The sequence below is a fragment of the Antechinus flavipes genome, chromosome 6 (assembly GCF_016432865.1).
Source record: "Antechinus flavipes isolate AdamAnt ecotype Samford, QLD, Australia chromosome 6, AdamAnt_v2, whole genome shotgun sequence".
NCBI classification, from domain to species: Eukaryota; Metazoa; Chordata; class Mammalia; order Dasyuromorphia; family Dasyuridae; genus Antechinus; species Antechinus flavipes.
In genome coordinates, this window is record NC_067403.1 from 262,874,674 (window position 1) to 262,889,441 (window position 14,768).

The following is a 14,768-nucleotide window of genomic DNA, read 5'->3' on the forward strand; positions in this document are numbered from 1 at the left end:
CATTTATGTGGCTATTTAAGGTTTGCATAACACTTTGTGTACCTTTTTTTCCCCTTTGTGATATATATTTTTTAAAATAAAAAGCTTTTTATTTCCAAAATACATGTAAATATAGTTTTCAACATTCACCCTTGCGTAACTTTGTGTTCCAAATTTTTCTCCCTTCCTTCTCCCCTAGACAGCAAGTAATCCAGTGTTTGTTAGCCATGTGCAATTTGAAGAAAAATCAGATCAAAAGGGGTGGGGGGAATGAGAAAGAAAACAAAATGGGAGTGAACTGCAACAGAGTGAGAATGCTATGTTGTGGTCCGCACTGATTTCCCATAGTCCTCTCTGGGTGTAGGTGGCTCTCTTCATCATTGAACAAGTGGAACTGGTTTGAATCATCTGTGTTGAGAAGAGCCACATCCATCAGAATTGATCATCGTCATCTTGTTGTTGCCGTGTACAATGTTCTCCTGGTTCTGCTCATTTCACTCAGCATCAGTTCAAGTCTCTCCAGGCCTCTCTGTCTTCATCCTGCTGGTCATTTCTTACAGAACAACAATATTCCATAACATTCATATGCCCCAACTTATTCAGCTATTCTCCATTCACTTTCCGGTTTCTGGGCGCTACACAAAGGGCGGCCACAAACATTTTGGCACCTGTGGGTCCCTTTCCCTCCTTTAAGATCTCTTTGGCACATAAGTAAGTCCAGTAGAAACACTGATGGATCACAGGGTATGCACAGTTTGATAACTTTGAGCAGAGTTCCAAACTGCTCTCCAGAATGGCTGGATCCATTGACAATTCCATCAACAATGTACCAGTGTCCCAGTTTTGTCACATGTGCCGTGGTATCTCAGAGTTGTCTTAATTTGCATTTCTCTGCTCAGTAGGGATTTAGAGCACCTTTTCATATGACTGGAAACGGTTTCACTTTCTTCATCTGAAAATTCTCTAGTCATATCCCTTGACCATTTTTCAATTGGACAGCGGCTTGTATTCTTTTAAATTTGAGTCCAAATTTATTCTCTGTATTTTAGAAATGAAGAAGTCTTTATAGAAGCCTTGGATGTAAAACTCCCCCTCCTACTTTTCTGCTTGCCTTCTAATCTTGGCTGCTTCGGTTTTGTTTGTACAAACTTTTTAACTTACTGTAATCAAAATGACCCATTTTGTAGTTCATGAGTTCTCTGGTTCTTCTTTGGCCATAAATTCCTTCCTTCCCCACAGATCTGAGCGTAGACTATCCCTCGTTCTCCTAATTTGCTCGTTTTATCACTCTTTATGTCTAAATCATGAACCCATTTCAGCCTTGGTTTGGTATAGGGACACTTTCTGTGTCTTAAACCATTTGATCCTCACAACAGTCTGAGGAGATCGGGACTACAACTGTTCTCACTTTACAGATGGGGAAACTGAGGCAGTCAGACAGGCGACTGGGACAGGATTTGAAATCGGGTCCTCCAGGTTCCAAGTCTCTGCCCGCACCGGCACGAAGCTGTTCCTGCTCTCGGGGGCTTACGGAAGTTGTGTGGGGGAGTGAATAGTGTGGGTGTGCAGATGAGTAAAGACAGGTCACTGTGCTCTGGGTGGGGGCACTGAGAGTAGGGTTGGGGCCGCAGCCCGGGCAAGGATGGGGAATGATGGGGAGGCCCTCTTGCCTGGAGACGGCTTCTTGGCAATTTGTGTACGAGGAGGATGGGCTGGAGAAGGGAGAGGCCGGGAAGCCCCCTGGGGAGCGCTGGCCCGAGTGTAGGCAGGGAAGTGCACCTGGGAAATGGGACAAGGCATCAGGGGTTGGGGGGGGGCTCTGCTGGGCTGGCAGCTACACTGTGTGCTGGGGGAGAGGAGGAACAAGTCGGGGGTGGCTCCAGGGTAGGACTCTCGATGCCCCAGAAGCAGGGGCACCTGGCCAGGTGAAGGACGCCCTTGATAAAGGCACGGACCCTTGGGGACCCTGACTGAGTGACCCACAGCTTCGCACCCCTGCTTGCTGAGCCTGCTTCCAGGCCACAGAGCTCCTCATCTTTTCCCTGTTTCTGTCTGCTTTCATGCCTGTCTGTCTGCCTGCCTTCTATTTGTCTGCCTGTCCATCTGCCTGCCTGTCTGCCTGCCTTCTGTCCATCTGTCTGACTTCTGCCTGTCTGCCTTCTGTCTGTCTGTCTGCCTTCTGTCCGTCGGTCTGCCTGTCCACCTGTCTGTCTGCCTTCTGTCTGTCCGTCTGCCTTCTATCCTTCTGTCTGTCCATCTGACTTCTGTCTGTCTGTCTTCTGTCTATCTGTCTGCCTTCTGTCCGTCCGTCTGCCTGTCCACCTGTCCGTCGGTCTGCCTGTCCACCTGTCTTTCTGTCTGCCTTCTGTCTGTCTGTCTGCCTTCTGTCCATCCATCTGACTTCTGTCTGTCTGTCCTGGCCATTGATCAGCTGCGACCCTTTTCCTTGGCCAGCACCGGCCCCTTAACGGTCTCTGGCCTGGCTGCGGGGCGGGACCGGCTCCTTCCTGCACGCCCTTAAGCAGCCTGTGTGTGAGGGCCCCTCCTCTCTCTCCCTCCCTGCCCGGTCCCTGCCAAGTCCTTTGGGTCATAAAGGGTGGGGTTGAGGAGGACGGGGCCTGCATTCGGTCCAGTCCTTAAAAGGGAGAGGAAATGATGGCCCTCTGCGAGGGGAGGAGCCGGGCCGGGAAGCCGAGGATGCCTGCAGTGAGTCAGGTCTTTGAGAGCCGTCAACAAGGGGGGCTCCTGGAGGAGGGGCCGGGGGCATGGGAAGCTGGCGGCGCTGCCAGGAAGAGGCCCGCCTGGCCCGTGGGCAGCCCGGGGCCGGCACGCCTTATGAGGAGAGAAGCTCGGTGTTCCTGGCTGACTTCCAGGCCCTTCCTGCCCAGGGCTTCTGTCCCAGGCCGGCCCAGCGGGCCCGGCTGCCTTCTCTCCGGCCTCTCTCCTTCCTCCTAGAGGCAGCCTCGGCTTGGGGTTCCTCGATGGCCTTGTGAGTGGGCCGGCATCCACCCAGGTTTCCAGCCCACTGATCTTCTCTACTCTTTCTTTTTTAAACTTAAGAAATTCATTTCTTATTTTATTTCAGCTCTAGATTTTCCCTCATCCCCTCTCCCATTCTGCCCCCTCCCCCCCTCCCCATTGAGAAGGCAAGAAACACAGAGTTTGTGACAGATATAAAGTCATGCAGAACGCGGGGGGAAGGGGGGGGGGCGCTGCCCCAAGGCCCAGGCAGCACCGCCAGGAAGAGGCCCGCCTGGCCTGTGGGCAGCTAGAGACCACTCGGTGGCGCTGCCCACGGGCCCAGGGCTCTGGCCGCCCCACGGGCCCGAGGCTTTCCTTGGTGGTCCGGCCCGGAGCCCAGGCGGACGTCTCTGATCAGTCCCCACGACGCCCGGGAGGCCCCAGGACGGAACGAGCCTCCTGCCGAGGCCAGCCTCGCCTCTGCCCCAGGGCCCCGGTGGGCACCTGCTGACGGCCTCCTGAGGGGGGTGGTCTGCTGAGTGAGAGACTCTCCTCCCTTATGGGGCCCCAGGCAGGGGTGTTCCTGGGGCCACGCACGTTCTCCACGCCGGGGAGGCAGCAGATGTGCTGGAGCCCAGGCTTCCTGGGCCACGTTCTGTGGAGGTCTCGGCAGTGACAGGGGCTCGAAGCTCTGCCAGAGCGGGGACTAGCTGGGCTCCACCCAGAGAAACTTGTCTTGGGGGTCAGGGTCAGAAGTCCATGAAATTGGTGGGGAGCCATGGAAGGATGTGGAGAATGGACGCGGCGGTTGGAGCGGCTCCGATTCTGTTGGGGGGCCAGCACGGCCCCCGTCCTCAGAGGCGCCCGAGGGTCTGCACCGAGTCTGAGGCTGACCTCGGGCTGCTGTCCCGGGTTGTCGGGCTCCTACCCCCGCGCCCCTCCCCACTCCCAGGGCTGCACCCCCCACACCCCTCGGTCTCTGGCCGGCCCGTCACCTCGCGCTCCCTTGTCTCTGCAGAAAGTCCAAGGCGAAGCCCAACGGGAAGAAGCCGGCCCCGGAGGAGAAGAAGCTCTACCTGGAGCCGGAGTACACCCAGTCCCGGATCACAGACTTCGAGTTCAAGGAGCTGGTGACGCTGCCCAGGGAGATCGACCTCAACGAGTGGCTGGCCAGCAACAGTAGGTAGCCCTCCTGCGGGGGCGCGTCCTGTGCTCGCAGCCCCCCGAGACCCCAGAGGGGAGGGGGGAGGGCCCCGGCCCCTCCTTGGGGCTTCTGCGGAGCCAGCAGTCCAACTTTGGGGAGAATGGCCGCCTCCGGCCCCTTAGCTGCAGGGGCTGCTTCCGCTTGCCCTGACATCGACCTCGGGTAACCAGAAGTCCCCAGGAATTGTGAAGGCCCCAGGAGGGATCGGGAGCGAGGCCCTTGGGAGGCCTTCAGAAGGCGCCCAGTATAGGGGAGGGGGTCAGGCCCACAGGGGCCTCCGCTTGTACCAGCTCTGTCTGGTGGCTCCCTCCCCCCTCCCCCGGCCACTTCCTGTCCCCCTGGGCAGGTTAAGGCTTGGCCTGGACTCCAGAGCATGGCGGGGGCGATACTGGACACAGCAGCCCCTGGTGCTGGGGGAGCCCACCTGCCTGCCATCGTCTTCCCAGGGAACGGGGAGGCTTCTTGTCTGGGAGGCCGGCCCTGCCTGCTCCTTCTTCTCCAGCCTCGCCGAAGCACTCCATCCGGGGCGCCCACTTGGGCTGCCAGGGAACACGGGGTGGCAGCTGCTCAGGACTCCGGCCCCCCCGGGGGGGGCTCCCTGTGGCTCCGAGGGCCTTTGGCCTGTATGATGGCCAACAGTGGGGCGGGGCAGGGGGCCCTGGCGTTGGCAGGGGCTCAGGGCCGACCCCCCCTCTCTCTGTCCTCTCTCTCAGCGACCACCTTCTTCCACCACATCAACCTCCAATACAGCACAATCTCCGAGTTCTGCACGGGAGACAGCTGCCAGACGATGGCCGTGGGCAACACGTGAGTGACCGGGGACCCTCGGGGCCGGCCAGAGCTGCCGAGGCTGGCCTTGGCCCCCGCCCCGGGCCGCAGTCTCCAGCGCCTGACGGGCCACATGCTTAAGATAGTGGAGGGAATCTCAGGGTGCGGGGCACTTCCCGCCTGAGTGCCCAGAGGAGGCGCCGGAGCAGGGTCCCCCCTCTCAGCGTGGGGGAAGATGGACCCGGCTTTATCCGATCTGATCCTGGACGTAGCATTTCATGCCACTGCCAAATGGTTCTTAGGCAGAGACTCGTGTGTGAGTGGCGTCTCCCCATGGCTCCCGCTGGCCCTTCAGGTCCCATTCAGAGTCCTTGGTGTGGCGTGGACTGCTGGGGGCCTGGAGGTCAGCCAGGAACACCGAGGTTCTCTCCTCCTAAGGGACTCTTGGGCCCTTCTTCAGTTTCCTTCTTAAAATGGTGGCGCACTCTTAGTGTGGATGGGGGGGGGGGGTTACCAAGGGCTCTATTGCTTCCCTGTAACCTCTGCGCCCTTTCTGGAAGGCTTTGGGAGACTCCTCTTAGAGGCTCAGCAGTTGCACGCTCTGCTCCCACAGTGGAAGGGAGGTGTGAGTGCACAGAAGGACCCTGGTCATTCCTGGGCTGTCTCAGCAGATAGGAGAGAGGAGTGGTTGTGAGTGTGTTGGTGTGTCTGCAGCGTCTTGTGATTCCAGGGGAGCACCCTCTGATGTTACCCCTTGGGGAGGAGTAAGGGGCCTCCTTGAGGCAGGGAGAGCATAGTGCTTAGGCCGAACTTAATCAGCACCTACTAAGTGCTGAGCACCGAGGATATGGAGAAGGGCAGAAACCTGGTCCTTACCTTCAAGAAGCTCACACTCCAAGGGAGTAAACAAGTATGCCATCTTGAGAGAGGAAAGCACAAGCACAGGCTGGGGGGGTGGGGGGGGTAGAGTGAGGGATAAGGGAATGTGGAGTTAGAAAAGGGCTCTTGTAGAAGGTGGGGTTTGAAACGAGTCTCAAAGGAGCCAGAAGACAGAACATCCCAGACATGGGGGACAGCCAGTGAACATATGATGGGCAAGGAAGGGCAAGCTACTGGGTTTCATCCTAGAGGGACGGGGGAGCCTCCTGCTGGAGTTAATTGGGAAGAGCTGTGATAGGGTCAGTCCTGCACTTAAGGAAGGGACGATCATTTTGATCCTGAGTGGAAGATAGCCCAAAATGGGCAAGATGCCTGAAGTGGGCAGCCACACCAGGAGGGTGTGGCAGTAGTCTAGGCATGAGGGCAGGAGCAGGAACAGGGAAGAGAAGATGAATTGGGGAAATGCAGCAGAGGTGAAAGTGACCAGAGATGCTATAGAAGTGAAAGTGACCAGAGATGTAGCAAAGATGAAAGTGACCAGAGATGTAGCAAAGGTGAAAGTGATCAGAGATGTAGCAAAGGTGAAAGTGACCAGAGATGCTATAGAAGTGAAAGTGACCAGAGATGTAGCAAAGGTGAAAGTGACCAGAGGTGCTATAGAATTGAAAGTGACCAGAGATGTAGCAAAGGTGAAAGTGACATGCCTTGCTACTGTGTTGGATTTGGAGGGTGAAAGAGAATAAGGACTCCAAGATGATGCATTGGTTTTGAGCCTGGGGGATCGGAGGAAGGTGTTACAATAATGGGGAAGAAAGGTGGAGAAAGAAGGCACTCAGAAATAGATTCTGAATATGAGAATGTGACTAGGCAGGCTAGGAAAGAGAAGGGATAGCTCTATGGCCAATCTAAAGAGGCTCTTTTACTCTTCCTAAGATGGTCAGCTTGGATCTCTGTGAGGGGCAAGGCCTTGGTGGGCTCTCCATGAACAACAGGGACCAAAAGTTACCCAGAGGGTAAATAAATGAGGTCCACGGATGCTGTGGCCCTTGCAGGTGGGCTGGGCCCAGAGAGTGAAGAGAACTCCTCTTCAGGCTGGAGAGAGCTCCTCATCCTGCCTTGAAGCTGAATGAGGCCCAGTTAATGAGAGACATGATTTGGGCCACCCCACCCTGCATCTCTACTCCACCTTGGCAGCTTCAAAAGTTTCCCTGTGTGAATAGCCACCCTAAAGGAAGTGACTGAACCTCCTGGCTGGAGGCCTGAAAGGCCTTGGAGGAAGAATAACAGCCCTTTCCCTTGGGGGAATAATACCTGCTTTTAGTACCCATTGTAGAGGAGAGGAAACTGAGGCTTATCAAAGCCTAGACTTGGCCAAGGTTGCTCAGCCCGGAAGAGTTAGGATTTCAAAGCCATGTCTGGCACGAGGCCAACAGAATGGGTGAAGGGAGAATTCTGGATTGCCTTTGGGGAGTGTTGACAACTCCGTGTCACTAGGGGGCTGCACTGGGGCCGCTGAGCCTGGAGGGCAGAGGCAGACCCTGCTACCACACATGTCTCCGCCCTTCCTGGAGCTCTTCAGTCGTGGTCTTCCTTCCCTAGGAAAGATCTCCCCTCCTCGGGTCGCCTCAGCCTAAGCAACTCTTGCCTGTGGCCCCTATCATGAGACACTTCAAAAATGGGTTCCCCTTTTTCCCCCTCCTCTCCTTCCCGCTCAAGTCTTAGTCCTTGAACACCCAGCTTCTTCCTCCTCCCCAATCCGCTGACTGATCCTTTCATGTGAGGAAGGGCAAGGGCCCAGCTCCTTGGTTGGGGAGGTAGAAAGGCTGTTCCCATGGCGGGGGACAAGGGAAGTGGGCCCACAGCATTGGCCATCCCTCAGTTTGAGCTGGGGGCTCAGTAGGGGAGGAGAGCTGCTGCAGGCCTGCAGGGGCTTGTGGGTAGTGCCATCTAGGAGGAAGCAGCGTGGCTTGCCTGGGACTGCTCAGCCCTGAGGAGCCAGCAGGTGGGGCGGCTGATCTGGCCTGGCTCTGCAGTCTCCGGCATTTCTTGGCTGCTGTGCCCTGGATTCTGTTTGTGTCCTCGCTGGATCCAGATTGTGGTGTCCCCCTCTGCCCCTCCCACCTCAGCATTAAGTTACAGCCTCCCTAGGAGCAGGGACTCATCTCCTTAGTGTAGCCGGCCACAGGCAGTGGGTGTTTAATGCATGTTTAAGTTGCTAGGAAGCCGCTGCAGGGCAGGTGTTTCGGGGTCCGTATTTGGGGGCCTGGCAGGGGTCGGCCCAGGGAGGGGGCAGGCTTGGCGCACGGGCAGCCGGGCTTGGTGACGCTCCCCCCCAAGGCTTCTTGGTTCCCCACCCCCCAGGCAGTACTACTGGTATGATGAGCGGGGAAAGAAGACCAAGTGCACGGCCCCCCAGTACGTCGACTTCGTCATGAGCTCGGTGCAGAAGCTGGTGACGGATGAGGACGTGTTCCCCACAAAATATGGTAGGTCTTCTGCCGTGGCCCCGACTGCCAGGGCCAGAGGGGGGCTCGTGGCTGCCCCTGCCTGGGCCCCTCCTCATCTACCTCCTGCTGCTTTGGGGAGCTTTGGGTGTTGGAGCTCCCGGGGGGGCAGGTTCTGGGCATGGGTTTGGGCTCAGACCAGCGCCAAGATGGGGGAGGGCAGAGAAGAAGCGTGGACTGGCTCCTTTCCCAGCCAGAAGTGAGTCGGTGATCTCACTGGGGGAGCCTGCCCCACCAAGAGCAGGGGACTCTGGAAGAGCTTCGTGGAGGGGGTGGCCCCTGAGTCTGCCCTTAAAGGTAGAGCACACTTCTCTAACAGTCATGGAGAAGTGTCACAGGTGGATACTATGGAGCAAACGCTTCGAGAAGTGGGCAAGTTGGAGGGGGGGTGGTTCCGAGGCCCTGGCCCCTCCCAGGGGGAGAAGGCTCTCTGGAGTCTCTGGGGAGCGGCTCTGATGTCACCTCTCCGCCCCCAGGCAAGGAGTTCCCCAACTCCTTCGAGTCTCTGGTCAAGAAGATTTGCCGCTACCTGTTCCACGTGCTGGCGCACATCTACGCAGCGCACTTCAAGGAGACGCTGGCCCTGGAGCTGCACGGACACTTGAACACCCTGTACACACACTTCATCCTCTTCATCAGGGAGTTCAACCTGGTTGACTCCAAGGAGGTCACGGTCATGGATGACCTCACGGAGGTCCTGTGCAGCGGTGGCGGCGGCGGCGCAGGTGGGAATGGGGGCAGCGGGGGGGCACAGAACCACGTGAAGGAGAGATGAGCCTTCGCGGGGGCCAGGGCGCGCACCAAGCCGGGAACAGAGCCCAGCCCTAGTCTATTCTCCTTCTGCACGGGCGTGTCCGCCTGCCCGCACCCCCATCCCACGCGCACCCTCACGGGCGCCTGCTCGCGCACTGACTCTCGGCGGACTCGGGAGACGGGCCGGCCCCAGGACTCGCGGCCCGGCGCGCGCGGAGGGAGGCCCCGGCCGGAGCCGCGCCTGGGTTCTGGTGGCCCACGCTTCCTTTGGTCCGGGCTTCTTCCTGCCTTCGGCCTCCCGCGCGGAGGGGCCGCCCCGCTTTCTGTCAGGAAGAATGACTCTTCCTTCCGAAGCGGACAGACAGCGGACCCCAGGCTGAACGGCTTCGCTTCTGGCGTCCCTTTGACCTGGATCCCCTGCAAGCTGCCCCACCCCCAGCTCACAGGCGGAGAGCTTCCCGCTGGTGACCCGGTGGGCATGGCCAGGGGAAAGGAAGGGTGTGTCCAGGAGGGGTCCCGAGAAGGGGCCAGGGCGGTGACGTCACCTTGTGGGCTTCTTTTAGTTCCTCTGTTCTATAATAATAAAAAAATCCTCCCTCAGGCCCGAGGCCTGTTTCTTGGGGGGGCCGGGAGTGGGCATCCCTCATCTTCCTGATCCCTTCCGGGGTGTCGCCCAGATCGGCAGGACGGAGGGGAGAGAAGCCCCTGAGTCCCTGGTGCCCGGGCCAGCGCCCCCATACACCTGCTGTGGAGGGCTGTCTGTCTTTGTCCAGGAGGGTCCAAGGGCCAGCACCCTGTCGGCGGCTCTGAACTAGCTCCCCTAAACCACAAAAGGCAGGAGCTCAGCAAAAAGAGTTCATGGAGGCAAGCAGGGAAATGACACTTTACTAAAAGTGCCTCAAGTAATGAATTAACTTGAATGCTTTACATCCACTCACCAGTAGCGGCCACTGATTGGCTCAAAGACAGGGAGAAATAATAAGTCTGTAAGAGTTGAGTCCTAAATGCACCCATTTCAGAGCTAGACAAATCTAACTGGCAACCAAAGTCAGACTCGAATAGATTTTAGAAACATTAGACGTGGTAAGACTCTGCAGGAATAGGAGTTTGCTCATCTGAAAAGAAAAGTTGACCTTGTTTTAGGGGGGGAAATCAGTGATATTATTAAGCGTCTCTGACCACATTGCAATAAAATAGACCATTAGAGAAAAGATTAAAAATTAGCTGGAGATTAAATCTATTTTAAAAATGAGTTAAAATTGAAAGGAGAAAGAAAATGGATAGGAATTGATTTACCCGAAGCAAAGAAGCATGTCAAATGTTAAGGTGATTCAAAAAGAAAAATCTTTTTGGATTTGAGGGATGGATTTGAGAGGGGAGATACTGGGAGCAGGAGATCACGGCTTCATCTTTTCTTGTTCCTTTTTAAAAAAATATTCTGAACGTAAATCGTCCATTTCAGCAACACAAAGGATGGTTCTTTATGAAAATCAAGAATCTTTGTGTGTGTGTGTACATATGTGCACATGTGTATGAGAATGTGTGAGCCGCCGGTGCTGCGTTGGGGACACGCGGGTGTGTGTGTCCGTCCATACATGTATTTTGCCCGTGTGAGTCGTGGGGGAGGGTATTGGACACGTGCATTTGTGTGTGGGGGATGTCTACGACTGCAGCCTTTATTTCCCAAGCTGCTTTGCTTGTTTCCCTCTGCATTTACTTTTTCTTTGGTGCATTTCTAGTGTAACAATGGTCTCACTTGATGGCATGCCAGATTAAAGACCAATTGCAAAGGTGTCAGAGGGCTAGGTGGGCCCCTTCCCTGGGAGGTGGTCTCAGGACTCAGCAGGGCTCCCGGGTCCCTCCCCGGTCCCTCCCTATGATGCTGCCTCTCGGACCCTTCCCTCTTCTGACCTCGTTCCTGGTCCTTTCTAGCCCGAAGTCAGATTTCACCACCCGTGAGCAGGGTGTGTTCTGTCGGATCAGGCGGAGGCTCTTTCAGACTGGAGTTACTTGGGTCTGTAGGAGGCGGCAGGGGCAGAGCTGAGGGAGAACAGAGGGAGATGAGGAGAGAAAGATGGGGAGACAACTTCCCGCGCTGAGATGCTCCCCGATGGAAACCTTGGCCAGAAGGGCGGCTTCCTCAGAGCCTCTGCTCCTGTCAACTTCGAGGCATTCAAGTTCTGCAGTTGTGGGAGCCCAGAGGGCCAGGGGAGCCCGGAGCAGGAGGGGCGGCCGGACTTGGGCCTTCCGGGGAGTGAGAAGGGTGGCCAGACTCAGGCCTTCCCGGGAGCAAAGGTGCCCCGAGAACTTGGCGACCGGACAACAGGCTAGATTGTGGCCTAGAGCCCGACGGCCGCTGGGGGAGGGGCGTGAGGCAGAACTTGTGTGCGGAGGAGGGGCTGTGCTCGGACCCTTCCAGCAGTCACTGTGGGTGGCAAGAAGGGTCCCCCACGAGACAGTCGTGCTGGTCGCCCCAGAAGCCCGGGAGCCGGAGCAGAGAAGATCGGACCGGGTCCTCCGTGGGGGGAGTGAGAGGAGAGAATGAGGGGAGAAAAGGGGCGGATCAGCCTGGAGGATGGAGGCCCTTGTGGATCTTGGAGAGTGAAGAGCTCTGGGTAATGCTGAGCTGAGAGAAGACCCTCCCTGAGGGAAGGGGGAAGGCTCCAGGGGGCCATGGGAAGTATAGACAAGTCCTAGAGGATGAGAGGCCAGGGAGGGGCGGGGAGGGAGAGCAGGTAAGGGGAGCCCAAGTGCCAGAACCAGCCAGGTAAGGAGCTGGAGGGATGCAGGCCGGGCTGAGGAGTAACTGCAGGGCCCACGGGCTGAATGTGCCAGAACCAACCAGGAAGGGACCCGGCCCTGGGCTGAATTGGGGGGGAGGGGGCTTCTTACTGGCCTGAGGTGAGAGGACAGCTCAGGGCGGGGGAGGTAACCTTATCTGGGCCTTTGGCGCGCGTTTAACCCTCAGTGCCACAAATCCACGGGCCTGGCTGGGACTGAGAGGGGGCTCCCATCCAAGAGCCACGCGGAAGAGGGCAGGCGAGGGGGAGCAGCCTCCCCTACTCCCGGGCGTGGGAGGTCAGCGAACATTTATTAAGCTCCTACTGTAGGCAGTCTCAGCCCCCAAGGAGGTCCCGTTCCAGAAGGGAGACATCACGTGAAGCTGGGCGGGTACAAGTTCCCTGCCAATGGCAGATCATCCCAACAGAGAAGAGCCCAAAGTGGGAGGCCCCCAAGCCCTGCAGTCCGGGAGGAGCCAGGGAACTCGGTGGGGGGGAGGAGGAGGAGGAGGAGGAACGGGCATGGGGGACAGCTGACAGAAATGCCCAGAGCTGGGACCCTGAGGTCACTGACGAGGGGGCCGTGGGCGGGGCCTTCCAGGCCAGAGGCAGAATGATGCCTGAGGAGGCTGGCGGCCTTCCTGCACAGGGTCCTCCCTTTGGGCCTCAATTCCCTCCTCCACCAAACGAGGGTCCTGGCTCCCAGGCCCCAGACCTTCTCTCGGGCCCCTACTCCCAGAAGGGAGCTCGGAGGGTCACCAGCCGCCGGCCCCCAGAGGAAGTGGCCACTGGAATCACAGGGCCTGGGAGGCAAGTTTTTCCTCCTGGAGCATGGGGGGGGGGGGGGGGAGGAGTCGGCAGGGATGGGGGCAGTGGCTGAGCCGCTCCCCCTCCCCCCCTCCCCCCATTGGCTTGAGGGACATCCCGGGACTGCTGAGCCTCCTGCCACACTCGCTGCAGGATCCGGGAAGGGGTAGTTCTTCCGTCTGCCTCCTAATGGTGGTCCTGAGCCCAGGCCGTGATCGCTGCAGGAGCTGTGGCCCCAGAGGGCAGGAGGGAGCCGGAAGAGCCCCTCGTGGAAGGCCCCCAGGAGCGCACAGTGGGTAGGGGGGTGCTGAGAGGCACGAGCCGCCTTGGGCGCCGAGCCTCAGTGTGGCTTTGTCCAGCCCCTCTTCCTGGCAGAGGAAACAGCCCGTGCCACGTAGGGGCAGCCAGGGCGCCTCCTCCCTTCCTCCTGCTCTCCCCTGCCTGGCCCGGAGCCCCTCCCTGCGGGCTCGGCTTCCAGGGCGCATCCCGATTCTCTTCTTTCCATGCTGACTCCATGACCCCATTGGGGGTTTCTTGGCAGAGACACTGCAGTGTTCCGCCATTTCCTTCCTCATTCTACAGAAACTGAGGCACGCAGGGGAAGTGGCTTGCCCAGGGACACACAGCTCGCAAGTCTGAGGCAGATTAGAACTCGGGACCAAGTCTTCCTGGCTCCAGGACCCACGCTATCCGCTGCAGCGCCCCCTAGCTGCCACCTTTTCTCCAAATCTAGAGCGCCCGGCCCTTCCCTCCTGGGCAATTCCGGGGTCCCCGGTCTCCTCTCCCTGGGGAACTCCCCTGGAGGCCCGGAGAGCTTGCCAGATGTGGCCCGGCTGGGGGGGAAGGGAAGCCCTCAGAGCCGGCTGGGACACGGCCTGGCTTCAGGAAGAACTGAGTCTGACCTCGGACACTCACTGGGTGACCCTGAGCAAGTCACTTAGCCAAGGACTGCCTCGGTTTCCTCCTCTGTAAGATGAGGATCCCGACAGCCTCCGCCCCAGCCCCCAGGCGTGTGACTCAAACGAGCTAAAGTTTCTAAGTGCATCAGGCAGAAGACACTTGAAAATGTTTGTTCCCTTCCCTTTCTTCCCAGCTCCACCCAGGAATAGTGGGGAGTCCCTGGGGGAAGACAAGGCTAGATTTTTGGGGGGAGGTCATCCACGACCGTGTGTGGGGTGAGGAGCTGCCTTCTGAGTCCGCGGAACTTTAAGCGGTTTCTCCTAATAGAGACCTGCCTTCTTTTCCATAAAGCTTCATAAGCCGGCAGCTGGCTGGCCCAGTGGGTAGAGCCCCAGCCCTGAAGTCAGGAGGACCCGAGTTCCAATGTGCCCTCAGACACCTGTCACGTCCGGCTGTGTGACCCTGGACCAGTCACTTAACCCCAACTGCCTCGGAAAAAAATAACTTCCCGAGGTACCACAGGCCTTGTAGCCCCAGAGTGCTTCATTCTCAGTGGAAGCCCGGCTGAAGGGGGGCTGGGCGTGGTCTCTGTCTTTCCGTCAGAGAGACCGGGGCCCCAGGGGCTGCAAGAGGAGCAGACTGAAGGGTCGCTATCACTCCCTGAGGAGGGCCCAGGCTGTGGGGCTGTAATCCCTTCCTCGTCTCTGACACCCTCCCCTTCGTCAAAGGCGGACCCAGGCCTGTGGCTCCTCCCAGGGACCAAATAAGCGTTGGTGAAGTGAACGAATGAGTGGTAAGCGGGCGGTGGACGGGTGGGAGGAAAAGGGGCCCCCGGACGGGTCCTAGGGGGGCTTCTGGTCGAGACCTCCCTGGCCCAGAGGCGGCCGCGGGGCCCTTGCGGTGCGCCGGTTGGGCCTCCCACTGGCCCCGGCCCAGAGCAGCCGTTCAGTGGGAGCAGGAGCCAAGGCCTCAAGTGGGTTGAGTTTTGCTGGAGGCAATTAGAGTCAAGTGACTGCTCGGGATCACCCAGCCAGGAAGCGGCCAGTGTTTGAGGCTGGATTTGCACTCAGGGCCAGGAGCTCGCTTCTTTCTGGGGAGAGGCGGGGCCTGGAGATGCAGGGGGCCCGGAGGCTTGGGTCGGCGTGGCCCCTGGAACCGGACTCGTCCCTCCCGCCCCCCCCCCCCCCCCGTCCCGAGCACGCACGCACGCACACGCACACGGGAGCCGCCGGC

At 58.4% G+C, this 14,768-nt stretch overlaps 1 protein-coding gene across 3 annotated transcripts in view; it reads left to right on the forward strand.

Annotated features, from left to right (window-relative positions):
- MOB2 (MOB kinase activator 2) overlaps positions 1-9,649 on the forward strand; it is a 47,583-nt gene extending 37,934 nt beyond the window's left edge. For 2 of the 3 annotated variants that reach the window (XM_051967406.1, XM_051967405.1), the window contains exons 2-5: positions 3,959-4,119; positions 4,858-4,951; positions 8,153-8,277; positions 8,772-9,649. In XM_051967406.1, coding sequence (XP_051823366.1) covers positions 3,959-4,119; positions 4,858-4,951; positions 8,153-8,277; positions 8,772-9,070 — 679 coding nt within the window. In that variant the 3' untranslated portion in view covers positions 9,071-9,649. Of the gene's footprint in view, positions 1-2,729; positions 2,969-3,958; positions 4,120-4,857; positions 4,952-8,152; positions 8,278-8,771 lie in introns of those variants that run through there. The other variant, XM_051967404.1, reaches the window with a different exon arrangement.
- Positions 9,650-14,768: the final 5,119 nt, after the last annotated feature.